We start from the raw sequence: 26191 nt of genomic DNA on the forward strand, positions 1-26191 counted from the left end.
ATAAATGAGAACACAAATATAGAGCACCTAATATAGTTCCCGGAAGATAGTAGCTTCACAAATGGCATGTATTGTGATTTCCTTTACTGTAATTTATTCCTTATGTCCTAATCCAGGAGAAGAACCTCACGGTATTATCTGTACTAAAACACAAACTCTTGGCTGGTGAACACCAACACTGACCAACGCTTGGTACCTGGAAAGCAGGCAGATCAAGAGCTGCAAAACTGTTGAAGAACTGTAAACTCTGAATGGCCACTTGGACTGTGTTCTGAGTGTAACTCTCCTTGGGACTGGCAGTGCTGGGGTCCGAGATGGTGCCGTGGAAGAGGACACAGTAGAGCATGTGCAGAACTCCAGCCAGGTCCGTGGCCTGAAGAGCAGAGGTCAGTCCTGTGGGATCCTGGCGATTACTGTCAAATATGCTGTACGACCTGACAAAGAAACAGTCAGCTCTTTAAAAGAAGTCTACTTAAGGACGTGAGCATTTTTATAGGTCAAATGGAACAAGACAAGCGGACCGTTAAAAGCAAACCATCTGAGTCGTAGAATAAGGTAACCAGAAATGTCAGGGAATGGACGCAGCCCACAGCCTTGCCCTACCCAGGAGCATGGTGGCCGGCCCTGTTCTCCCCTGGGAGACCAGGCTGCAGCAGCAGTGGCACATGAGCGCTCTTCAGCCAGAGTTGAGGCCCTCACCCGCCCCCTGCCCCCCCCGCCCCGGACTTTGTAGCCTAGGTAGCCTTGCTTCGTTTAGTTTCTAGGTCCGGGCCAACTGGACAGTCCACGAGAGCTACTGGAACGCAGAAATACCATAGTTTCCTTTCTGGCTACACAAAGGGAATCTTCTCAGGGGAGGCAACTACCACGAAAAGTGTTGGTATACTGTGGTAGGGAGACACTCCACCTGCTTTTGAAAGCACAGTTCCATCATCAAGGAGTATTGGCAGGACAGGTTGTAGGGGCCGGACTCCCAAGAACAAGCAAGTGCTGGATTAGCTTTATACAAATCAACACGAAGTCAGCTTAGTAACTGTGGCAGGCAGGGCTATGGGTGGACAAGAAGCAATGGCAGTGGCAAATGAGTTCCTAAAATCCATAGTAGAGTCAGCAAGGGTTTGCTAAATCCATCTCACTCCTGAACCCAGGTCTAGTGCACTAGTGCTCTAGTGACGAAGGGCCTGCAGTTGCAGTAAATGTGGCTGCCAAGCATTCGTCCACCCTTTTTCCCCCCTAGAAACCATACCCAAATTTCTCTCTGAGGAACGACCTCTCTCTCTCTTTTTTTTTAAGATTTTATTTATTTGACAGAGAGACAGCCAGCGAGAGAGGGAACACAAGCAGGGGGAGTGGGAGAGGAAGAAGCAGGCTCCCAGCAGAGAAGCCTAATGTGGGGCCCGATCCCAGAACGCCGGGATCACGCCCTGAGCCGAAGGCAGACGCTCAACGACTGCGCCGCCCAGGCCCCCCGCGACATCTCTCTCTCTTATAAGCAACGTGCTCCAGGTGGGGGGCCCTCCCCCTTCACTCTGACTCACTCTGACTCTGGCCTAAGGTACGAAAAGGCACACTACTTCTCTGGTGGTCCAGCATGGTTCAGGGATGGCCCACGTCACAATCAGAGCTCACAGAACGGACGAGATTCCTTTGCTGAAATGCTTGGAAAGAAAGCCACACTTTTTTCTCCCCTGGGTTTGAATCTGAGATGTAAGGTTTGCAGCTGCTACACAAATCCTCAGGTCTCTCCATGCCCTTGCACGTGGGCCAGTCGTCTCCTTTCACGGACGCATTCTTTTTTCCTCAGGAAGAGAAGTTACAGGTCCCTGCTCAGTGTCTTCCTTTATAATAGATACTCTTCCCTATTTTTAACATGAATACAGACCCCCACTATGCCCACCCCCACAGCATCTTTTTGTCGTTCTTCTCAGGAGGTATCTGGAATGTGAGAAGGGCATTAAAGATCTACGCTAATCTCATTAACTTGCCCAGGAACACTCCAGAGATGGCACTAATCAGAATTCAGAAGTGCTGGCTGGCAAGTGTCTGGCCTCTTGTCTAGTTTTCTAATTCGCTACTAGTTTCATCAAAGTAGAGTTTTATTCATGACTATGGTATGCATTTATTTCTTGAGTGTGGACTATTTCTGATACTGCTAAGGATGTGAGACGACATTACACACTTTATTCTCTTCCCAAGAAAGCAGCCCTCAGGAAACTGTCATCTCATTGTCATACAACAGGGTCTGCTAAGTACATTCACATCTTTTACCTCATTTCACTCTTAGTTTTTCACGGTTGGTAGGGAAGGTACTGCTTCCCCTCACTACACCCACAAAGATTAGCTGAGACACTCTAGGTCATACACATTTGTCAGGGGCACAGGCAAGGGAACCACAAGGACTTTCAACTCTTTAAGGGCAGTGCTTTGTCTGAGAACCAAAACATCCAGGGTAACCAGGAGGTGACTTTTCTTTCTTTCTATCCCTTTTCTTAAGTCAAATCTCGGAGTTAACTGAACACTGTTAAAGTACAGGGAGATTAATGTAATCTTGTATCATCACGGAGAGATACTTTTTATCTTATGGGACTCAATATGAACACAAAGTCAAGAAATGATATTTATTTCCTTACAGGAACATTGGAACCTTTACATAAACTCTGTTAGCTAATGTCAGTTGGCCCTTCCTTCTTTCCTTTCTTCCATTGTAGCCCTAAGAGCTTGGGGTCAGACCCTGACTAGAGACGTGAGTAGAGATTAATGTGTCTGACTTTATTATATAGGCTCCAAAAAGGGGTCTGTGTTTGCTTAACACTGACTACCTTTTAAAACCAATGGTAAGTCAGAAGGCATTTATTTCTACCTAAAGTTAATTTTTAATAGGCTTTTGGAAATTTGGGAATAAGGGACATCATTGCTGGTGACAACAGTTTTACTGTTCTGTGATTCAGAATGCTGACCCTACCCTTATTGCCTGTGTTGTTTTTAAACTGATTATCAGCATATTTAAATGCAGGTACTCAGAAATATAAATTCATCATTTAAAGCAATTTGTCATACTTAATCTTTCTAAACATTTAAATAACATGAATTCACTACTACTTCTTCAAAAGAATGAAAATTAAAAAAAAAGTGAAGGTCATCAGACTACTTCTTTCTTTTTCTCTCCATCCCATCCCATTATTTAGGAAAACACTAATCACAAACTACAAACAACACAACCCAGGATCTTTTGCAATATTCTCCTGATGAAATAAAAATGTTGATTCAGAAAAATGAATTAAATAACCATTCATTAACTTGGGTGTGGAAATGGTTCAAAATGCATATAATATTGCTTCAGAGAAAAGACCATTTTCTTTTTCAAAATTCTATTTTGAAATCTATGTGGTATTTGTCTTTCTCTGACTTATTTCCCTTAGCATAATACACTCTAGCTCCATCCACATTACTGCAAATGGCAAGATTTCATTCTTTTTGATGGCTGAATAATATTCCACCTTGTATATATACACCACATCTTCTCTATCCATTCTTCAGTCAGTGGACATTCGCGCTCTTTCCATAGTTTGCCTATTGTTGATAATGCTGCTATGAACACTGGGGTGTGTGTACCCCTTCGAATCAGTATTTTTGGATCCTTTGGAAAAATACCTAGTAGTGCAATTGGTGGATCGTTGGGTAGTTCTATTTTTCACTTCTTGAGGAACCTCCATACTGTTCTCCAGGGTGGCAGTACCAGTTTACATTTCCACCACCAGTGTAAGAGGTTTCCCTTTTTCTGCATCCTTGCCAACACCTGTTGTTTCTTGTGTTGTCAATTTTAGCCATTCTGACAGGTGTGAGGTGGTCCCTCATTGTGGTTTTGATGTGCACTTCCCTGATGACGAGTGATGTTTGAGCATCTTTTCGTGTGTCTGTTGGCCATCCAGATGTCTTCTTTGGAAAAATACCTATTCATGTCTTCTGCCCATTTCTTAACTGGATTATTTTTTTGGGTGTTGAGTTTGATAATTTCTTCACAGATTTTGGATACTAACCCTTTATCCAATGCATCATTAGCAAATATCTTCTCCTATTCTGTAGGCTGCCTTTTAGTTAAGACTATTGATTTTGAAGTGAGCCCATAGAATTTACGGGACCGAGAGGAAGGGAGAGGGCTTGTCTGCTGCATTTGGCTTACACAGAACTAATGTAGACCTGAAAGGACTTTAGGAAATGTTTACTTTTGATTTAGTCTGAAATACAGATAATTTATCCATGAACAGGCCACTGGCTCCTGTTGTTCTTAACTGTCAGTTACAACCACTTTAAGCCCAAATGTTTATAATAAAAATGTAAAAGGCCTTATTCATATCAGACATAAGTTAAAACTTTCTTTTAAAAATACATGGAGGATATGAAAAATCAGATCTGAAACTATATATTGCATTCCGAGATCTTCTCAATTTTACTGAATTTTAAAGTGTTTTTGTTTGTTCTCTAGAACTAGAATCTTGGTGGTATATTAAGTTCCGTTCATTAAAAGCCAGATTCAACTAGGAAAAACTATACCTGGACCATCAGTAATCCTGCACAGCATCTGAAAACCCTACTTTGCCTTAAAGGAAAGTATAGATGTGCAAAAAAAAAAAAAAAAAGCAGTGATTTGTGTGGGCAGGAATCAAATGCCATCCACGCACCTTTGGTATTTTAAACCACTTACATACCAGGCTTTAGTTGGCCCCCAAAAGCAACTATATTTATTCGACAGAGAGAGAGAGACAGCCAGCGAGAGAGGGAACACAAGCAGGGGGAGTGGGAGAGGAAGAAGCAGGCTCATAGCGGAAGAGCCTGATGTGGGGCTCGATCCCATAACGCCAGGATCACGCCCTGAGCCGAAGGCAGACACTTAACCACTGTGCCACCCAGGCGCCCCCCAAAAGCAACTATAACATCCCCAGATACTACAGCCTCCTTTCCCTTGTTTGTTCTTGGCTTGTTTGCTCTCTTCTGCCTGGTCCCCATTTTTCTGGCTTGGTAACATCAACCTGATCTTCTTCAGTGATAGTGATCTTCTAGACTGCTCTCCTATTATCTTCTTGGATTTTGGCTTTGTTCATTCCTTCAGTTCTGGAATCCCCAGGCATCTTCTGAGAACTTCCCATTTTAGTCCCTGAGAATTCCACTCAATGGTCTGCAGTGTTGGGAGTAGGTGGGATTAAGCCACTGTCTCTCCCAATGATGGATGTAAACTTCACTGTTCAAAAAGTGAATTATTTTTTTAGAGGTAGTCCAGTGTGGGGCTCTTAAGTTCTGGGATATTCTGGGAAAGCTGACCTCCACCCAGTGATATCATTCATCAGGCTTTGTGGTGAACACGAGGGGCAAGGTGATCTGTCAGATACTCTCAATTTGAAAAGCTAAAGAACCTGTGCTCAAAGAACAGTGCCACCTGTGCCATGTGCAGCCAAAGAAGACTAGGTCCCTGTCCTAAGGAGGTTACATGAGGGGCAGGCATGTGTATCAGTTTCCTACTGCTGATCATAACCTAGTGGCTCAAAACAATACAAATTTATTCTCTTACAATTTGGGAGCTCAGAATCCAAAGTAAGTCTTACTGGGCTAAAACCAAGTGTTATCAGAGCTCTGTTCCTTCTAAAGGCTCCAGGGGAGAATTTGTTTCCTTGCCAGCTTCTAGAGTATGAATGCATTCCTTGGCTTGTGGCCCCTTGCTACATCTTCAAACTCAGCAGCAGAGCACCTTCAAGTCGCTCTAACACTCACTTTTTGGACTTCCCTCTTTCACTTACGAGGACCTTTGTAATTACATTGGGCCCACCTGGATAAACTAGGATAATCTTCCCATCTCAAGATCTTAATTTCTGCAAAATCTCTTTTGCCATGTGAAATAACACATTTGCAGTTTTGGGGGATTAAGATATAGATATCTTTGGCAGGGCAATATTCTTTCCCCCCCTTTTTTTGTGTTAAAATACATATAACAAAATTTACCATCTTATTTTAGGTGTACAGTTCATTGGTATTAAATACATTCATAATGATGTGCAACCTTCATCACCAACCATCCCCATAACTCTTTCATCATGTAAAACTGAAACTCTATACCTATTAAACAGTAACTCCCCATTCACCCTTTCCCCCTGCAACCACCATTCTACTTTCTGTCTCTAGGACTTTGACTACTCTAAGTACTTCATATAAGTGGAATCATCACAGAATATTTAGGTTTTTTGTGACTGGCTTATTTCACTTAGCAGAATGTCCTCGAGATTCATCCATGATATAGAATATGCCAGAATTTCCCTACGTCTTAAGGCTGAATAATATTCCATTGTATGTATACACCACTTTTTGTGAATCCATTCATCCGCTGATGAACACTTGGGTTCCTTCCACGTTTTAGCTATTGTAAATAATGCTTCTATGAAAACAGACATACAAGTATGTCTTTAAAATCCTTTATTACAATTCTTTCAGATATATGCCCAGAAGTGGAATTGCTGGATCACACGGTAATTCTATTTTTAATTTTTTGAGGAACTGCCATGTTTTCCACAGCACCTATATCATTTACACTCATACCAATAATAAGCAAGGGTTCAAATTTCTCCACATCCTTGTCAACACTTACTATTGTCTTTTTTTTGATAGTAGCCATCCTAATGGGTATAGGTGGTATCTCACTATAGTTTTGATTTGCATTTCTCTATTATCAGTAATGTTAAACTTCTTTTCATGTGCTTATTGGGCATTTGTATATCTTCCTCAGAGAAATGCCCATTTAAGTCTTTTGCCCATTTTTTTAAATAGTGTTTTTGTTGTTGAGGAATTTCAGGAGTTTCCCACGGTTTCTACATATTAATTTCTTGTCAGATATATAATTTGCAAATATTTTATCCCATTCTGCAGGTTGCCTTTTTACTGTGTTGATACTGTCTTTTGATGCATAAATTTAAAAAATTTTCATGTGGTCCAATTTGTCTACTTTTTCTTTTACTGCCTACGTCTCTGGTGTCCTGTGCAAGAAATCATTGCCAAATCCCATGTTCTGAAGCTTCTGCTCCATTTTCTTCTGAGTTTAATAGTTTTAGGTCTTTGAGCATTCTGAGTGTTTGAAAAATGTCCACCTTCATTCTTTTGCATGTGGATGTCCAGTTTCCCCAGCACCACTTGTTGAAGAGATTGTGCTTTCCCATTCAATGGTCTTTGCACCCTTGTCAAAAATCATTTGTTCATACATATGATGGTTTATTTCTGGGCTCTCTATTCTGTTCTGTTGTTATATATGTCTATATGCCAGTATCACACTGTTTTGATTACTATGGCTTTGAGATAAGTTTTGATACCAGGAAATGTGAGTCTTCCAGCTTTGTTCTTCTTTTTCAAGATTGTTTTGTCTATCTGGGGTCCCTTGAGATTCCATATGAATTTTAGGATCATTTTTTCTATTTCTGCAAAAAAAGTTTTTGAGATTTTGCTAGAGATTACATAAAATCTATAGATTGCTTTGGGAAGTAATGACTTCTTAACAATATTGTCTTCTAATCCATGAACATGGAATGTGTTTCCAATTATTTATACCTTCTTTAATTTCTTTTGGCAATGTTTTGTACTTTTCACTGTATAAGGCTTTCACTTTCTTCGTTAAATTAATTGCTAAATATTTGATTTTTTTGATGCTATTGTGAATGGATTTGTTTTCATAATTTCCTTTTTGAGATTGTTCATTGTTAATGTATAAAAATGCAAATGCTTTTTGTGAGTTGACTTTGTATTCTGCTACTTTGCAGAATTTGTTTACTAGTTTTAACAGGTTTTTCTTTTTTTTTGTGTGTGTGTGTGAAATCTTTAGGGTTTTATGTAAGATCATATCATTTGCAAACAGAGATAATTCTACTAGTTCACTTCTGATTTGGATGCCTTTTATTTCTTTTTCTTGCCTTATTGCTTTGGCTAGAAATTCCAGTACTATGTTGAGTTGAAATGGAGGAAGTGGGCATCCTTGCCTTGTTCCTGACCTTAAAGGAAAAGCTTCTAGTCTTTCACCATCACTATGATGTTCCCTGTGGGATTTGCATGTATGGTTTTTATTACATGGAGGTACTTCTGAGTTTTTTGAGTGTTTTTTAAATGTTTAAAAAAAGATTTTATTTATTTATTTGAGAGGGAGAGAGAGAATGTGTGCATGTGCATGAGCAGGGGGAGAAACAAAAGGGGAGGGAGAGGGAGATAGAGAATCTCTCAAACAGACTCTGCTCTGACCACAGAGCCTGATGCAGGACTTGATCTTACAACCCTGAGATCATGACCTGAGCTGAAAGCAAGTTGGATGCTTAATTGACTGAGCCACCCAGGCGCCTCAAGTGTTTTTATAATGAAAATGTGTTGCAGGGCGCCTGGGTGGTGCAGTCGTTAAGCGTCTGCCTTCGGCTCAGGGCATGATCCCAGTGTTATGGGATCGAGCCCCACATCAGGCTCCTCCGCTGGGAGCCTGTTTCTTCCTCTCCCACTCCCCCTGCTTGTGTTCCCTCTCTCTCTGGCTGTCTCTAACTCTTCAAAAAAATAAAAATAAAATCTTAAAAAAAAAAAAAGACAGTGTGTTGAATTTGTCAAACGCTTTTTCTGTATCAATTGAAATGATCATGGATTTTTGCTTCCATCATTCTGTTAATGTGGTCTAATTACAATGACTGATGTTCATGTGCTGAACCATTTTTGCATTGCAGGAATAAATCCCAGTTGGTTATGATGTATAATCCTTTTACTATGCCTGCTAAATTAGGCTTGGTAGTTTTGTTGAACATTTTTACATCAATGTTCATAAGGGATATCCGTGCATAATTTTCTCTTCTTGTAGTGTCTTTGCCTGGCTTTGGTTTCAGGGTAATGCTGGCTTCATAGAATGAGTTACAAAGTATTCCCTCCCCTTCAATTTTTGAGCAAAGCTTGAGAAGGATTGGTGTTAGTTCTTTAAGTGTTTGGTAGAATTCACAACTGAAGCTATCAGGTCCAGGGCTTTCCTTTGAACATTTTTGATTACTGATTCAATCTCCTTACTAGTTCTATAAGTCTATTCAGATTTTCTATTTCTTTCTGATTTAGTCTCCACAGGTATTTTGTTTCTAGAAATTTATCCACTTCATCTAGGTTATCCAATTTGTTGGCACACATTGTTAATAGCACTCTCTTATAATCCTTTTTATTTCTGTAGAATTGATAGTAATGTTCCTACTTTCTTTTCTTCCCTCACCTTTATTGAGGTATAATTGACAAACAAAATTATAACTTATTTAAAGTGTACAAAATGATGATTTGATATATGGATACATTGTGAAATGATTCTCACAATCAAGATAATACATCCATTTACTTCACATAGTTATCTTTTTTTTGGTAGTAGAATGCTTAAAATCTACTCTCTTAATAAATTTCAAGTAGATTATAACTATAGAAAATACGGAACACCTCAAGAATTTGAGTCTCATCCTCACGCAGAGGCCCATACTAATCCCCTCTGTATTGTTCCAGTTTTAGTATATGTGCTGCCAAGTGAGCATCCCATTTTCATTTCTGAGTTTAGTAATTTGATTCTTCTCTTTTTTTAGTTCATCTAGTTGAAGGTTTTGTCAATTCTGTTGCTCTTTTCAAAAAATTCAAACTTTGGTTTCATTAATTTTCTCTATTGTTAATTCATTCTCTATTTCATTGATCTCTGCTATAATCTTTATTATTTCCCTCCTCTGCTAGCTTTGAGTTTAGTTTGTTCTTCTTTCTCTAGTTCCTTAAGTTATATAGTTAGGTTTTTTTTTTTTAAGATTTTATTTATTTATTTATTTGAGAGGAGAGGGAGAGAGAGATCGAGCATGAGTGGGAGGGAAGGGTGGGGCAGAGGAGGAGGGAGAGGCAGACTCCATGCTCAGTAAGGAGTCTGATGTGGGGCTCCATCTCAGGACCCTGAGATCATGACCTGAGCCAAAGGCAGACTCTTAACCGAGCCACCCGGGTGCCCCTGTATAGTTAGGTTGTTGATTTGAGATATTTCTTTTTTAATGTAATGTTTATAGCTATATACTTCCCCCTCAGCAGTGCTTTTACTGTGTCTTGTAAGTTTTGATATATTGTGTTTTTATTTTCATTCATCATTAATTATTTTCTAATTTCCCTTGTGATTTTTTCCTTGATCCACTGTTGTTTAAGAATGTGTTGTTTGATTTCCACAACTTTGTGGATTTTTTAGTTTTACTTCTGTTATTGATTTCTAACTTTATCCTGTTATAGTTGGAGAAGATACTTTAAATGGTATCTATCTTTTTAAATCTCCTGAGACTTCATCTTTGGCCTAACAGCTGGTCTATCCTGGAACATGTCCCATGTGCACTTGAGAAGAATGTGTATTTTGTTTTTTTTGGGTGGTGTTCAGGAGAGGCATTATTCTGCCTATCACGATGGGACTAGTTATTCACAATTCACACATTTATTCAACAAATATTTATTGAGGACCTACTCTATGACAAGCACTACTCAAGGCACTAGGATTCAGCAGTAAAATCTATGCCCTTTTCCTGATAAAGCTTACATTTTAGTGCAGGAAGACATTAGGAACAAAAAACAATATGTGTAATATACAGTATGTCAGGTATGCAAAGTGCTACAGAGAAGCAGCGGACATGGCAAGGGATGAAGACGTAGGTGAATGTGTAATACTATTTTATTAGTATTGATTTATTAGTATTGATTCTTCTCTTTTTTTAGTTCATCTAGTTGAAGGTTTTGTCAATTCTGTTGCTCTTTTCAAAAAATTCAAACTTTGGTTTCATTAATTTTCTCTATTGTTAATTCATTCTCTATTTCATTGATCTCTGCTATAATCTTTATTATTTCCCTCCTCTGCTAGCTTTGAGTTTAGTTTGTTCTTCTTTCTCTAGTTCCTTAAGTTATATAGTTAGGTTTTTTTTTTTTAAGATTTTATTTATTTATTTATTTGAGAGGAGAGGGAGAGAGAGATCGAGCATGAGTGGGAGGGAAGGGTGGGGCAGAGGAGAAGCTCTTTCTTTCTTTTTTTTTTTTAAAGATTTTATTTATTTTTTTGACAGAGGGAGACAGCGAGAGAGAGAACACAAGCAGGGAAGCGGGAGAGGGAGAAGCAAGCTCCCCACCGAGCAGGGAGCCCGACATGGGGCTCGATCCCAGGACCCTGGGATCATGACCTGAGCCGAAGCAGACGCTTAGTAACGACTGAGCCAACCAGGCGCCCCAGGGGAAGCTCTTTCTATGTTAAGTAAGCAGAGTTTTACAGAAAGTGAAGGAGAAAGCCATGAGGATATCTGGGGCCAGGGTGTTTTTTACAGAAAAGCAGCAAATCTCAAGTCTTGGAGTCAGGAACATGCAGGACATGTTCAAGAAACAGCAAGGCCAGTGTTGAGTACAGCAGACTGAGTGAGTGGAAGAACATTAGGAGATGGGATCAGAGAGGCCAGGAAGAAGATCAGGTAGGGTCTTACAGACCACTACAAGGACATTATGAGGATTTCACTGAATAAGAAGGAAAATCATTGCAAGGTTCTGAGCAGAGGAGTGATATATCTGACTTAGGTTTAAAAATAATCACTATAGCTAATTGGTTGAAAAGCTTTTAGAAGAGCCAAGGCAGAGGCAGGGAGGCTCTTTGAATTATCCAAGCAAGAGATCATGGTGGATGAACCAGGCTGGTAGCTATGCATGTGGTGAGAAGTGGGTGGATTTTGAAAATCTTCAGATGGGAAAGCCAACAGGATTTCCTGATAGATTGGATGTAGATGTGAGAGAAAGAGGAGTGAAAAATGTCTCAGTGGATTTTGGCCTGAATAATTGGAAGAATGTGGCTGCCATTTATAGAAATGCGGAAGACAGTGGATAGAGTATGACTGGAGAAGAAAACCAGGAGTTCAGTCTTAAACGTGTTAAATTCAAGATGCCTATTAGACGTGTAAGTGGAGATAATGAATTGGAAATTGAATAAATGAGCTTTCCAAGGATAGCTATTTTTGTCAGTTTTGTCCCCAGGGCTTAGAACAGTGGTCTAACATAGTAGCCACTCAATAAACATTTGCTGAATGACTGAATAAATATACAAGCCTAAGGTCAGAGGAGTGGTTGGGCTTGAGGTACTTGGGAGTCATCAACACATACATGGTATTTAAAGCCAGGAGCCTATCCAGTAAGTGAGCATAGATAGTGGTTTGAGGATTGAACCTTGGGATACTCAAACATTCAGAAATTGGGGAGAGAAGAAGAAATCAGCAAAGGAAACTAAAAAATAGAAACCAATGGGGTAGGAGGAAAACCAGTAAAGTGTGATGTCCTAGAAGCAAATTGAAGATAGTTTCAAGGAGAAGGAAGTAATCAATAAAAAAGTCTAACTAAAAATAAATGAGAACTTTGGAAAGAAGGATGAAATTTATAGAAATGACTATTAAACCCTATTTTTAGATTTTTATAAAAACTAACCGCATATATTTGGAATGGGAAGATGGTATGTTACAGGGGATTGGAATACAGCTCTCAGTGGTAAGTGGGGAAAAAGGCTTAGCAAATTAGCTGCCTAACAGTTCAAATGAGGAGAGACAGTTGCTTGTTCACCAATGAATATAATTCAATTTTGACTGAATTAACAGGAACACAATGTACATAACTAGAAATGTTCAGTCCCGCTCCACTACCCTGGAAGCATTGGCTCCAGCACTGGGTGCCATACTACATTCAGGACACTGATGTATTAGAAAGTTCCCTAGAAAAGTGACTTGTGTGGTATAAGTATCTGGAAACAATGTCATCTGAGGAACATTTGAAGGAATTGGAAAATTTATCTCAGAACTGGAGGCCAGAAAGGTTATTTTCAAACTGAAGAGGTATTATATTGTTATTTATGACCCCAGAGAAGAGACATTACCTGAAAACAGATAAACTTATGAAAATCCTTCTAAGAATTAGAACACCCCAAAATTAAATGGGATATTGGTAAGGTATTACATTCTTCCCTATTCTGGAAAAAGCGGAGCGTCACATCCACTCAAATGGCAGAGGGTACTCAAACCTCAGCTGGGCATGGAACACAACGATGTGTAAGATTCTGTTCAGTGCTGGGATGTTGTTAACAGCTGTGAATCTACTTCGAAAATTATCCTCTCCTGCACATACACACACACATGTGCACGCACACGCACCCACACCCACCCCCTCCCACCCCCACCCCTGCACACCCTATAGCTTGTTTGATGCAGATCTAATTTGGAGCTCCACGAAGGGAATGTGGATGACTTAGCGGAGATGTAAGGGGAAGAGAAAACTGAAGGTGGGAAAGATGTACGTGTAAGCATAATAAGATATCTGGACATTGGGTTAGAGAAGAGAAAAAATATAGGGACACTTAAAGAGTAAGATTATCAAGTAGGGTGAGGCTGGCTAATATTTGGGAGGATTTCCAAAGTGCCTGATGATGAGTTTTAGTTGAACTCAAAGAGGAACTTCTGAGAAGGAAACCTTTCTGGTTAGAGAAATGATAGATGATGAAAAGAGAAGGACACTCCTGCTGTTTGGGATTGATAACCTGGAAGAGGCTGGAGAAAGAGGAAGACCAGGGGGGCACCAATGGGAACAGGAAGTAGAGGGTGAGGCCACTAAGAAGAAACTGGGCTCTGGCAGAGGTCTGAACAGAGGCCCAAGCAAGTGGTAGATACAGAGGTGATGGCCTCCAGATAGTCTGGGACAACTCAACGTGGAAGGAAGAAGTGTCAGGGAGGAGACCAGGAGGTGAGCATGCAAGCAGCTCTGAGTGACTGATGACAGGATCTAGTTCTGGATCTTGGAACTGTGGGCTAGGGCTGCTGTCCAAACACGCCTCTCCGATGGGACACTTCTGACCCCCTAACTTCAGCTTTCTCATAGTCACTGTGAGTAGCCAAGGGCCTTGTGCTGATTTTGGCTAATTTTGCTGATGTTTTGGCTTCTCCTATCTTCAGACTTTGGCAGTGAGGCTGAAGGAGCTCTGCCAGAGGCTCTGCTGCGTGTCCAAATGAAGACAATTGCTTCTGCTGGGTGAGTAACTGAAAGGAAAAACTGTCATATCGGGGCTGCACAATGACTGCATTAGCCTCCTAACCAATCTTTCCTGCTTCCCTTCTTGCACCTCTAATCCATTCCTCACAGAGTAAACAGATGCTCTTTTCACTTTTTAAGTAATCAGATCATGCCACTCTCTGGCTTAAAATCCTCACATGGCATCATACATAGAATAAAACCCAAACTTCTACTCTCTCTGTCCTCATCTCCTGGCCCTTACTTCTCTGCCTTCATCTAGCACTTTCTTTCTTGCTCATCACATTCTAGTATTCTGCCTTCTCTGTTTCTGGAACACACCCACCTCAGATATTTGGGAGTCATCAACTTAGCATTCTTCTCAACTACAGTATTCTTCCCTTGGATCTTTACATGGTTGATTCCTTAGCTTCAGCGTCATTTCGCCAGAGAGGCCTTCCCTAACCACTCCATCTCCAAGCCACTGTGCTATATTACCCTGCTTTATTTTCTCATATTGCCATCACTAACTCATATTACCTAATTTGTTTATTGGTTTATTGTCTTTTTCTCCTGTTAGATTGTAGTTCCATAAGTGTAGGCATTTTGTTTACTACTACATCCCTAACGCCTGGACAAATGTCTGGCACATTCAACTGCTCAATAACTAGTAATGAATAAGGAATAAATAAATGAATGAACAAAGAATAAAGAAATACATGAATGAATAAAGAATAAATAAAAGAATGAATAAATAAAACAATGGAAGGAAGTCAGGAAGAATTAGTCTCATTCCTGGCCAAGGAATGAGGGCCTCGGACATCTCCTTCTTACCTCAGAGGAAGAACAACACGAGATGTGGGCAGCCCTTCTTCCTATGTGAAGAGCAGGCACAGGAAATGGGGCCCTGGTGTAGGTTAATGATACACACTGGTGTTTGCCAACTCTGCCAGTCATAAGCTATTTCCTTTTTATTTTGTTTTTGGCTGGTGCTAGGTGCCTCAAGGGGAACTGCTAGGACATTTAGTATCTTTCCTTAGGGAAATCTTCTTAGTTGAAGACATAAAACAAATACACAGGACAAGAGAACTAATGAATTAGCTGTAGACAAATATTAAGTAAGAGGTATAACTAGTAGGTTCCATCTCATATTTCTGAGGCAAGCATCCCTTTGATTATATCGGATAGGACTGAAAAGGATTCTGGGAGACAGAAGTTAGAGATAACTAAGGTTTTAGGTCTTAAAATCTGGTGAGATGACAGGAATCATGAGCAGAATAAGGTAGTGAAGAGGAACAGCCAACTTTGGGTGAAAGCCAATGAGCTTTAGAATATGACATATTAAATATAACTTCTTGGTAGAAACTGCCAGCAGGAATTCCAAAAGGAATTCCATCAGGGCTTTGTTGTGAATATGATCTGTGCCTTAACTTCACCTGCTCCTGCCTTGATTTACTTTTTCCTATTTTCTTTTGTTCTAATTCTTTTCATTAAAAAAAAAAAAACACATATACTGTAATCTCTCTCAAATCTGTTTGGAAAAAGATGGGGTACAATAAACATATATTAAAAACAGCAACTTAGGCAAGAGACAGATGTGTTAGTTCCCATTTGCCCCTTCCTTATCTAAGCCTGTGAGGGAGGAATTATCGGATTCACTTTTACAATGCGAGGAAACAGGCTTTGAGAAGCTATGTCTGCCACTGGTCCCAGAGTTAGGAGAGCAGCAACTGCAACCACGTTTTTCTGACTCCCAAACCTGTGCTCTTCAACACAACCCTACACAAAGGTTTTCTTCTTGAGATCCTGCCCTCCAAAGTCCTAGAGCCACTGGGAGTCCAACTGAAAGTGTATCCTGGATATATTCTGCTGCTCTAAACCTGGTGAGCCTACACCACATGTACTGACAGTCTGCCTTCATCAGACCCTATCCCCTCTGGGAGTGGTCAGTCACTGAAGGCTGCCCCTAAACTTTGGTCCTGTGGGGTACGGTCCAGAAAGCTCCCTTTCTCTGGCACAGTCCTAGGCACACAGTGGACATACAAGTTGAATTGTAGCAATGAAGTGGTCATTGTTCTGTCCCTATAAGTCAACTAAGTCTTTATTACTAGCAGGGATAGATCTTTCAGAAAGCGCTGAACCCAGCTGTGAATACAGAAGCAGCCCAGAAGCTTCTGCTCTTGTGCTCTTCTCACTCTCCAGATCTGAAGCATGATGTAGTCACCCCTCCTTATCACTCTAGAGGCTGCCGTGCTCCCTTGGAAGGTCTGAGCAGGACTGCTGAAGATAACTCTACAATGAACATTTAGCCCAGGACACACAAAAGGTGCTCAACAAATGTTACTTCCTTTACTTTTACTTGCTGACTCCTATTACATTTACTTCATTCCCTATCTCCCAATCTCAGAAAGTCTTTTGTCTAGGGACAGTGGCTAATGACAACAAAAGGTTCAAAAGTTAACAAAAGTGATGTCAAGAGACAGGGTGACAAAACCAGATATGAGACTGCAGAGAGAACAGAAGACAGATGAGAACAGGATACTGGAAACACACTTATCTTCAGGGTAGGCTGGAACATGGAAGAGTATAGTTTTCAAACACAGCTATGGCAATATTTCTGGTCCTGTACGCTCTTCTAGGACCTTCATATTCCCCATGAAGAGGTGAAGTCTATTTCTCCTCCCTTGGAAGCACTTGGGGGGATGTTGTGACGGTCTTGATGAATAGAATTCAGTGGAAGTCATGCTGCATAACTTCTGAGGCTAGCCCGTAAAAGGTGATATGGTTTCTACCTGGCTCTTTGTCAAGATGCTCCTTCTTGGAACGTGGCACCATGCTGTGAGGAAGCCCAAATTCGCTTCTGCAGAGTGACCAGATGGAAAGATCCTCAGCTAACAGCCACATGAACTACAGATGTGTGTGAATAAGTACTCAGACGACTTCAACTGCCAGCCTTCCAACTTCTAGTCTTCTTCCAGTCGAGGCCCGGATATTGTGGAACAAAGAGAAGCCATTCTCTACGTATCGTGACAAAATTCCTGATACACAGAGTCTGTGAGATTAATAGATGGCTTTTTTTTTTTTAAAGATTTGATTTTTTAATGTAATCTCTACCCCCGATGTGGGGCTTGAACTCATGACCCTGAGATCAAGAGCTGCATGCTCTAATACTGAGCCAGCCAGAGTCCCCAGCAGATGGCTGTTTTATGCCACTAAGTTTTGGGGTGATTTGTAATATAGCCATAGTAATTGGAACAAGGAGAAGAAAAGCAAAGGAAAATATGTGGAAGGGTGAGCCCAGAAGAGTTCGGGGAGAAGAGCAGGATTAGAGTCTGTAAATTGTCAAGGAGCAATTAGGACTAGTTCTAAAAGGTAGAAGTAGGGAAACAGGTTACAGATGGGTATGAGAGATTTTTTAGGCATTCATTAAAACTTAGCAGTGACAGAATAAGTTCCCTTAGTAAGTAATGAGTTCCCTGTCAAAAGAGATATTCAAATATAGACTGGATGAGGCTACTGAAGAGATTCACACATGAAGAGAAGACTGGATTAAGGTAACATTAAGATTCCTTCCAGTCAACAAAATGTGACAATGGATTAGATCTGGGGTAGAAGGAAGAGAGATGAGACAGAGATGATGACGTCCAGAGTCTGATGAGATGATACATAAAAAGAGACTTAGAGAGGATTTAAAAAATTCTTTTTCATTCCTTCTGCTTCTTGATTGTTAATGGTCTCTCCCACTTTCTACCTCCTCTCTAATATGTTCTCCATCAGGTATTCTTGATACTTGATTAACGCTCCAAAGTATGCTTCTTAGCATGTCACCTTTCTGATCGAGGCTCTTGATGACCCCACTGCCACCGCATCTCAGCAAGTCATTTTATATAGTTCACACAGTACTTTTACATTTGTTATCTCAGTTGAACCTCCTAACAACCTGGGAGGCACTAAAATCACCACCACAGACATCTCACAACGCAGCTCAAGGAAGTACTCCATTGGTTCTTCATATATCTCTGCCATGATGTCTTGGCTTGAGCTGTTGTCTGTAACTGCCTTCCTCTCAGCTCTAAATGTTCCAACCCCTTCTGTCTTTCAAGGCCTATATTAAATTTTAGTTGCCCTAGGAAACCGCTAATTCCTACAACTAAGAGTGGTCTTCCCCTCCTTTTAACTCCATCAGTGATGATGTAATAACAGTAGCCTATGTTTATTAAGCACGTACTACGTGCCAGGCGGTGTGCTAAGTGCTTCCATGTGTTATCTTCTATCCTCCGTATCACTCTCTGCCCTATACCGTGGGTCTTGGTATACGCGTCTTCTTTCCTCTACTGGTTGACAAGGCAGGACACAAGTGATGTCTGAGTCATTTCTGCTTTCTCCCAAGTTCAGCACAGGGCCTGGCACAGAGCAAGTGCTACATAAATATTTGTTTAATGCATGAGTGAATAATTCAGGCAGGCAGAGTTAAAGTTTACCTTTGCCTGAACAAATGGTTTTCAAGCACCCTTAAACACTTGAGAAGCACTCATTTATATCTACATAGTTAATGAGCTAAATTATAAATCATTCTTATCTTTTTATGACACAGGTTTCCAGGGACCTTGGCTAGAACCATTTTGTTAGTGTAGTTTATGGATATGAAAAAATATATAACAACAAACTCTTTTTTGTGTAAATATATTCTAGAATGTAGAACAGTCTTCTCCAACCAGTTAGAATTAGTTAGGTTTTATAAGCTCCTCTCCTTATTCTGTGCAGCCGTAAGGACTGTGAACTCTTTCACTGTGGATCCACTGCTTCCTGGCCCTCTCCCTGTAGCGCCTAGTACAGTTATAGACTAGGAAATGATTGCTAAGTGAAAGGCCTGTGTTGGCTGCAATTTATAATCACTCAATACTGTTCTGATCCTATTAGTTCAGCTAAGGAGTCAGCACCTTCAGGGGGCGTCCGTGAGTCTCAGCCAATTAAGGCAGTTGAGATGCTGCCCTGAGATTTGAAAACTATCCCCTTTTCTCTTTGCTACTTAAAGGACCAAGAATGGAAAAGTGATAACAGTAAAGGCTAAAGAAACAAGCATTTCTGAAAGTCCTATTACAGAGGGTTGAATTTTCCTTAAGTGATTAAGAATCATAACTTGCAAAAAGTTCTTCGATTCACATTCTGGAGTAATCCTAACATAAAATCAATCCTTTCACCAGAAGATCACAATTTCAATTTTTACTTAAATGCAAGTTCAAAACCAGGCCTGGTACAAAAATCATCAGTCTTTTCTCCCCCCATGCTGAAGCAAAGATGAATAACATAATCCCTGACACCCAAATTGTCTTTCAGAAAACTTAGGTAAAAATGAGAAGATTAAGGGCACAATAGGAGAGTAGAGCAAAGGCAGCCCTGCTGTAATCACTGTCACAGAGCCCGGGCCACCAGCAGACTGCAGTGTTTACCCAAAGCCCTGGGCTAATCAGTGTACTTAATTATCTCAGGGCTTGCCAGCTCATAAGAAGCGATTTTTGAAGGCCTCTCTGGCTCCTCTTTGTCTTTCTATTCCTGCTGGTCATAAAAGAGCTTTGACAACAAGCTCTCCTCAACTTTCTGGCTCTGGTTGGCTTGTCCTGATAGCCAAAACAGGCATTATGTCAATTACTCCAATATAACAACAGCCACACTACCTTTCTTCCCAGACACAGCTGTGACCTTCTAGAGAAAAACTCTGACATATGTAACAAACTGCTTTCAACAGGCTATTGTAGTTTATAGTTTACAAATAAAATTTCCATGAAGAAATGGGGAAGTAGTTTGAAATGGTCTTGTAAATATTAGAGGCAAACTAATCTGAAGCGGTAGGAAAAACTCCCTGTATTCTTGTGGTTTGGCGGTGTTCAGGAAAAGTTGAAGACTGAAGGATGAGGAGCGCAGCAATTAGGGATCGTTCTTTCACCTCATTCACAGAAGTGGCTGATACTGATACTGCTAAGAATTTCCTAGGCAAATTAAGCCAGGAAACACCTGGACCTGTTTTTATTTTCCCCTAGAATAATCTGCTTTTGTAGCAAGGCCTACTAATAGAAATTGGTTGAGTAACTGAAGATGGAGAAGGAAATTATAGTGGGAAAAATGGATTAAGAATTCTTAAAAACCACCAAGCATTAATCACTGATTTATTTAAAATCCAGTTGCATATGCACATAAAAAAAATATACATATACACAAAAACATTGGTCTGCTTGGATAATCCTTAGGCCTATTTCCTCTATGGAAAACTACTTATATTCCCTAATCTGGAGATGATCCCATCTACCACTCACAAATTTCAAGTCAGAAACCTGGGAGCCATTTTAGGTTCTTCCCTTCCTTCTACGTCCCACATCACCAACCTCTATGCCATCTCTCTCACATTTATTCTGTATCCTCTCAGTGCATTTGCTCCTATTTCCGCTGTCCCCACAGCCCTCAACATTTCCCACTTGGTTCCTGCAAGAGCCTCTCCACTATTCCTTCTGCCTCTAGGCTCATGCCATTCCAGTCCTTTCTAGCCTTTTCACTTAACAGAAATCTCATCCTGTTACTCTCTCTTAAACAACTTCGTGACTTTCCACAGCTCCAGTGTGGCACGCCAAGCTCTTGTCTCTCTGTTGGCCTCCGTGGAGCTAACATCTATGGAATTCATTTAATACTTCACCTCCCGTCACTCTTCATAGTCATCCTCCCACACAGTTACATCAAACTGAGCATGAGACAGTGTCTTGTGTATCTGTACCTCTTGGTTTGGGTTGCCTCCAAACCCGACCCTGAAACAGGGATATGGGTGCAAGTAGTTTACTTGTGAGGAAGCCAAGGACAGAAAGAGGGAAGGGAGAAAGCCGATCAAGGATGTGTTACTGCATAGCTTACCACGGGTGTCCCTCTGACAGACTGTACAGAACACCTTGGAGCTCTCACTGAGGATGAGTGGAGCTGGGATATAATCCACCCATTTATTGCTGGAGAGTCACTCCCAGAGGTATTAACTCCCCTGCACTTGTAGCAAACAGCTACTTGTCCAGAGAATATCCTCGGGCAGAGAGAAATACAGGAATCCGTTGGCAGGTGGCCTCCAGGGGGGCCAAAGACAGCAATAACATCTGCTATAACACACAGAGCATGTATTATGCCCCTTTTCTGTGTGACATTCCTCCCTCTATTGTCTTCCTGGGTCCTTTACGATTTAGTCCATTGACACCTCTCTTGACCTCCGGTGGGAGTGCTTTACTTCCTTCTCTGTGAACACTCTCTCCTGCTGCAGCTGTTAGTTTACAGTCTGACCCCAGACCAGGCTCTGGGCTCCCTGAGGGCAGTGTCTTGGGTACCTGTCTTGGTGTCTGGCACAGGGCAGATGCTCAGTCAATGTCTATTGGAAGAGGACATGACTGTGTGTGTTAAAGAGAAGGGGATCCTGTTTTCCATATATGTAACTGAGAAAATCTTCAAAGAAATGAAATATATGCTCCTGCCATTTTGAATTACACAAAGTCAAGTGTGTAGGTGAGAGCGCTGCAATAGGAACGTTGTATCCTAATTCGTTAGTTTGGCTCAGTTGCTTTCCCTATAAAAGCAAGTGCTGTGAATGACCTCTAAGCTTCTTTCGAGCTCCACAGCTTTCAGGTGACTAATCCGTGTGAAAGTGAAAGCTGAAGCCCACAAACTGTACAACAAACACATATGGAAACGCTTACGTGCATGCTATTCGTCTGGATTTAAGGAAAGAGTACAGGTGACAAAGACTTGAGATGCTGGAAGGTTTATAGTGCTGCGTATACAAAGAACCACTGTAGGAAGGGGTCTCCTGGGTGAGAGGATACCTCCTAGGGAGCAGCCTCGCTACTGCACAGGAGCTAGCCGGGCAGCATGGCAAGACCCCAAGTTGGCAGGTGCCAATGCCCTGGATGGAGCCCTGTTAGTGCTGCTAGCCTCTGATGTGGTACCACCTGAGCACATTCGGGTTATGGACCCACAAACAGCCACTTCCTAAGCTGTCATCTAATCCCTGGAAGGCAGGCTCTGTCTGCATTTCTAGAAGGGAACGCTGAGTATAGGTTGTGCTTGGCCTCCCGGACATTCAGGTAGTCTTAATCTCCCTAGAGTGTGACTGAGGGTAAAGGGGGGTTAACATAAGGGAGAACAGGTGGGTTTCGGGGTCCTATGTATAACAGACTAAAAATATTAAGGAGGTTCATTGTAGAAAGCAAATTCTCTCTTTTAAAATATTCTGAACATAGTCACTGGCATTCTGTGTACATTGAATACGGAGGGATATTTCTTTAAGCAGCTAGACTTCAGAAGTTTCAAATTTTTAACTTTTATTTTAGTTTTAACTTTCTTCTTAACATATCCTTAAAAAAAAACATATAATTCTTTCTCTAACAAATCAATGGCATAAAAAAAGAGGCAGAGGGGAAAGGGAACTTTTACAGAATAAAAGAGACTTGAGAGATGTAACAACCAAATGTCACCTGAAATTTGGATTCTGGTTCCAAGAAATTATGGTAGAAAGATGTCTGAGACAGTGGGGAAAAGTGAACATGGACCGGGTACACTACAATATTATTTTTAGATATTGTTTCTATCGTTCTATAAAGTATTATATGCTAGGTGTGATAATGGCATCAGAGATGCATGCTGAAGTATCTTCAGTGAAATGAATACCTGAAATTTGTTTTAACATGCTCTGGCCATAACTCCCCTCCCCCAAAACAAAAACCCAACAAAACAAATCAAACACCCAGGGGATAAGTGGGGGGATAAAATAAGACTGGGAAAATATTGATAATAGTTGGAGCTGGACAATAGATACTATAGGGGTTCATTATTGTACTCTTTCCTTTGGGGTATGTTTGAAAAGTATATGAAATATAAATAAAAAGGGCTACAGCAAAAAAATATATGCAATGCTGCTTAGAATTTAATTGTAAGAAAATTATTTTACTGAATATTCTTAATATGCCTGAAGGCTATGTCATATTCCTATCAGAAATACAATCACTATTGCAAATGATTCTTAATTGCTGGGAGGGGAGAGAAAAGAACATAATGGGGGTTTGCTCTGCCCTTCCTAGAGAATTATTGCTTTTGAAGACAGTCCACAGGATGGGGTGAGGGTCTAACAAGCCAACTAGGCCAGCAGTTGTGTAGAGGCCGCTTTTGGGCAACCAATTTGAGCAACAGAAACCTGACTAAGGTAGAGGGCCCACATGACCCCCAACCCCCCCCCCCCCCAATACAAACAGGTCCACTAGGCGACCCACCTCAGAATATTCATAAGCCCCAGCTGACCAATGGGCTACTTACAACCAGGCACAGGTACCAAAACCGGAAAATTCCATATGTTCTCATACCTCCTCACTTCCCCTTCTTACCTACACCCCCCCCCCCCACTGCCTCGTGGCAGACCGTCTCTCCTTTGCTGTCCTGCCTGCTGCTCCCCTGAAGTATATTCAATAAACTTTTATCTCCTTTGTTCTGCCTTGGGTGAATTCTTTCACTACCCACACTACAGGCCTCCACCTGATTGGGTTGTCTGTCCTACACATAGGTCATATGTAACTTCAGGGAGCTATTGTTTTTGGATGGCTCCCTTCCCTTATTCATGAAGGTACCCTGGAGAAAGAGACAAAGGGGGAAAATAAACAAACCTAGGAGGCTGTAAATAAAAGCATGTGAACACAGTCATGGACACTATGAGGCTTTGCTGTATTGCGCTGAGGGTCTGGCTTGGTCTGGTGCAGGCTTTGTTATTGACTCACTAACTCAAGGAGAATCACTTGATTCCTCTGAATTTCAGCGGAAGTAGGATTGGATGACCCCTAAGATCTCTTGCAGCCATGACAGTTAACTGTATGATACCAACAAAAAAAATAGAGTCTGATAGGAGCGTGTAGCCAGGGAAAAACAAGAAATACAAGGCTAGTCCCAATATGGGAGACCAGTAAGGACAAAGGTAGGGCAAAGAAGAAAAGAGGCCAAGCGACCACTTGTATCCCTATGAAATGACCCCAAGATGGGCAAAATTTAAGAGATGTTTCCAAAGTTGAGTCCAGATTGATATCAAGTAGAAGTCTTACCTTCTGGTGACAGCAAAGCACAGCATGCACATGCCATGTAAGAGTTCTGTGGCCTGCTGCAGAAATGTGGCCATCTTGGGATTCTCATCCACTGGTCCTTGCACTGAGAGGAAGCAGCCATGAAGCTTGTTGATAAGACCTATGTTCACCACGTAGCTAGATGTAGGGAGAAACATGTATTATCAGTCTGCATGGGCTGGCAAGATCTTCAAAGATAAGTTTTAAAAACACAGGCTTAGACCCCTCCAACAAGCAAAGAACACAGGTTTGGGTAAAGCATCTCAACTAATAATTTCCTTAGATTTAGTCCTGAATAATTAGCTATTTCTGTAAGTGATTCTCTGATGCTATTCTTTAAGAAAGATGAGTGAAAATGATTATCTGATCATTTTTAGTGGTCTAAAGAGTCTATCAATAGTCGAAATGATTTATAATTACCTCTACACTCTTGAAAAGCAATACTTTTTAAAGTACCGGAGAGCCAAATTCACTAGAATGTAGGTATTCAGAAAATAAGATGATGCTACCCAGATATATTCTTGTTACAACCTAAATTATTTTTTTATAATAATTTTTTATTATGTTATGTTAGTCACCATACAGTATATCCTTAGTTTTTGATGTAATGTTCCATGATTCATTATTTGCGTATAACACCCAGTGCTCCATGCAATACATGCCCTCCTTAAATACCCATCACAACCTAAATTTCTAATGTAGGTTCTCTATTTTTCAAAACTCTATCACCATTAAGAGTGTAACAGTGAGAATCTAATTGCTTACTGTTATGAAAAGTACCCATCTTGACAGTTGACAATAACATTTAGGAAGTCACATTCATCTTTTCAGCCTATTAAACAGCTTTCCAGAGCTGTTTATTAAACTGGACCAAAAATAGTAGCTCTTTTATTAGTCTGCAAAGCAGCTATTATTGAAAATAGTATTTCAAGACTATAAATGATCTTGTAGACAAATCAGCCTTAGCTTAGATTTTATACTGATTCAGTGTTTCTGTATTTACATGTATGCAAGGGGCAGGACTTTGAATACAGTAGTTCTGAAAATCAACATGTTAACTTTTAGCAATAAATGCAAAGGAATTGATGCTTCTACTCATAAGTGCACTACAATCCCCAGCACTATTCATCTACCAATACACCTATTTGTAGAAGTAAGGAAAATCTGGTGAATAATTCATGTCTGGAGCTTCTTCCAAGTTTACTACTTAGAAGGTGCAATATAATGGTCCCTTTCTCCTCTTATATTAGGAAATATAATCACCTGGGCTACTCAACACCTCCTACAGTTTTAAAATTGGGAAGTATGAAATGATGACCACCAGACTTACTCTCTTATAATGAAGGAAACTGACAGACTGACATATGCACACAATGAGGATCTTATCATATTCTGATTTAACAGAATCAGACTCAAAAACAGACTCTTACATTTGCACAGAGCTTTTCAATTTAGAAGGTGTTTTTATATTAATCATCCCAATGAATTATCCTAACAATCCCATGAGAACAGATAGAGCTTTGGTTTTTGTCCAACCAGCATATTCTCCTCTCCTATTCCATGTAGCCCTGGTGGGATTCTTAAATACTGTGCTCTCCTACAAATGCGGAAGTTAGTATGTCTCCATGATAGTCAAAGCATTCATTAGCGAGGCCATAATAACATGTTCTAGGATGGGTACATGACATAAAAAGGACCAATCAGGATCTTCTGTGGGATTAATAGATGACCACAGGATGAATCTCTTTTCTCTGTACTGAGAGATATGAACCTGGGGTTTGCTGGTAGCCAACTTACTTGTTATACAAATATATGCTTATAGGATGAAGCCAAGAAGAGACAAGTAGAAGTGAGAAAACAGACAAAGCCTGGATGGTATAATTGGAGTCTTAGCATCTAGCTCCAAACCTCTACCTTTCCAGTTACAGAAGTCACTTTACTAGCCTTTTTTGCTTAAGTTATTTCAAGTTAAGTTTCTAAGAGTTCTAACCATAGAAAGTAAAAATTTACTTTTTATG

The 26191-nt window shown here is 40.6% G+C and overlaps 1 protein-coding gene and 1 non-coding gene across 9 annotated transcripts in view; both read right to left on the minus strand.

The window, feature by feature from the left end:
• Positions 1-26191, minus strand: part of SCAPER (S-phase cyclin A associated protein in the ER) — a 514000-nt gene that overhangs the window by 37156 nt on the left and 450653 nt on the right. For all 8 annotated transcript variants that reach the window (XM_045795116.2, XM_045795115.2, XM_087856756.1 and 5 more), the window contains 2 exons: positions 24156-24311; positions 197-434 (listed from right to left, as the gene is read on the minus strand). In XM_045795116.2, coding sequence (XP_045651072.2) covers positions 197-434; positions 24156-24311 — 394 coding nt within the window. The remainder of the gene's footprint in view (positions 1-196; positions 435-24155; positions 24312-26191) is intronic.
• On the minus strand, positions 9451-9557 carry LOC123790737 (U6 spliceosomal RNA). Its single transcript, XR_006779183.2, has one exon. It is a non-coding gene; the product is annotated as a U6 spliceosomal RNA (small nuclear RNA).

This window comes from Ursus americanus, chromosome 28 (genome assembly GCF_024610735.1).
Source record: "Ursus americanus isolate L20-20 chromosome 28, mUrsAme1.1.p, whole genome shotgun sequence".
Classification (NCBI taxonomy): domain Eukaryota; kingdom Metazoa; phylum Chordata; class Mammalia; order Carnivora; family Ursidae; genus Ursus; species Ursus americanus.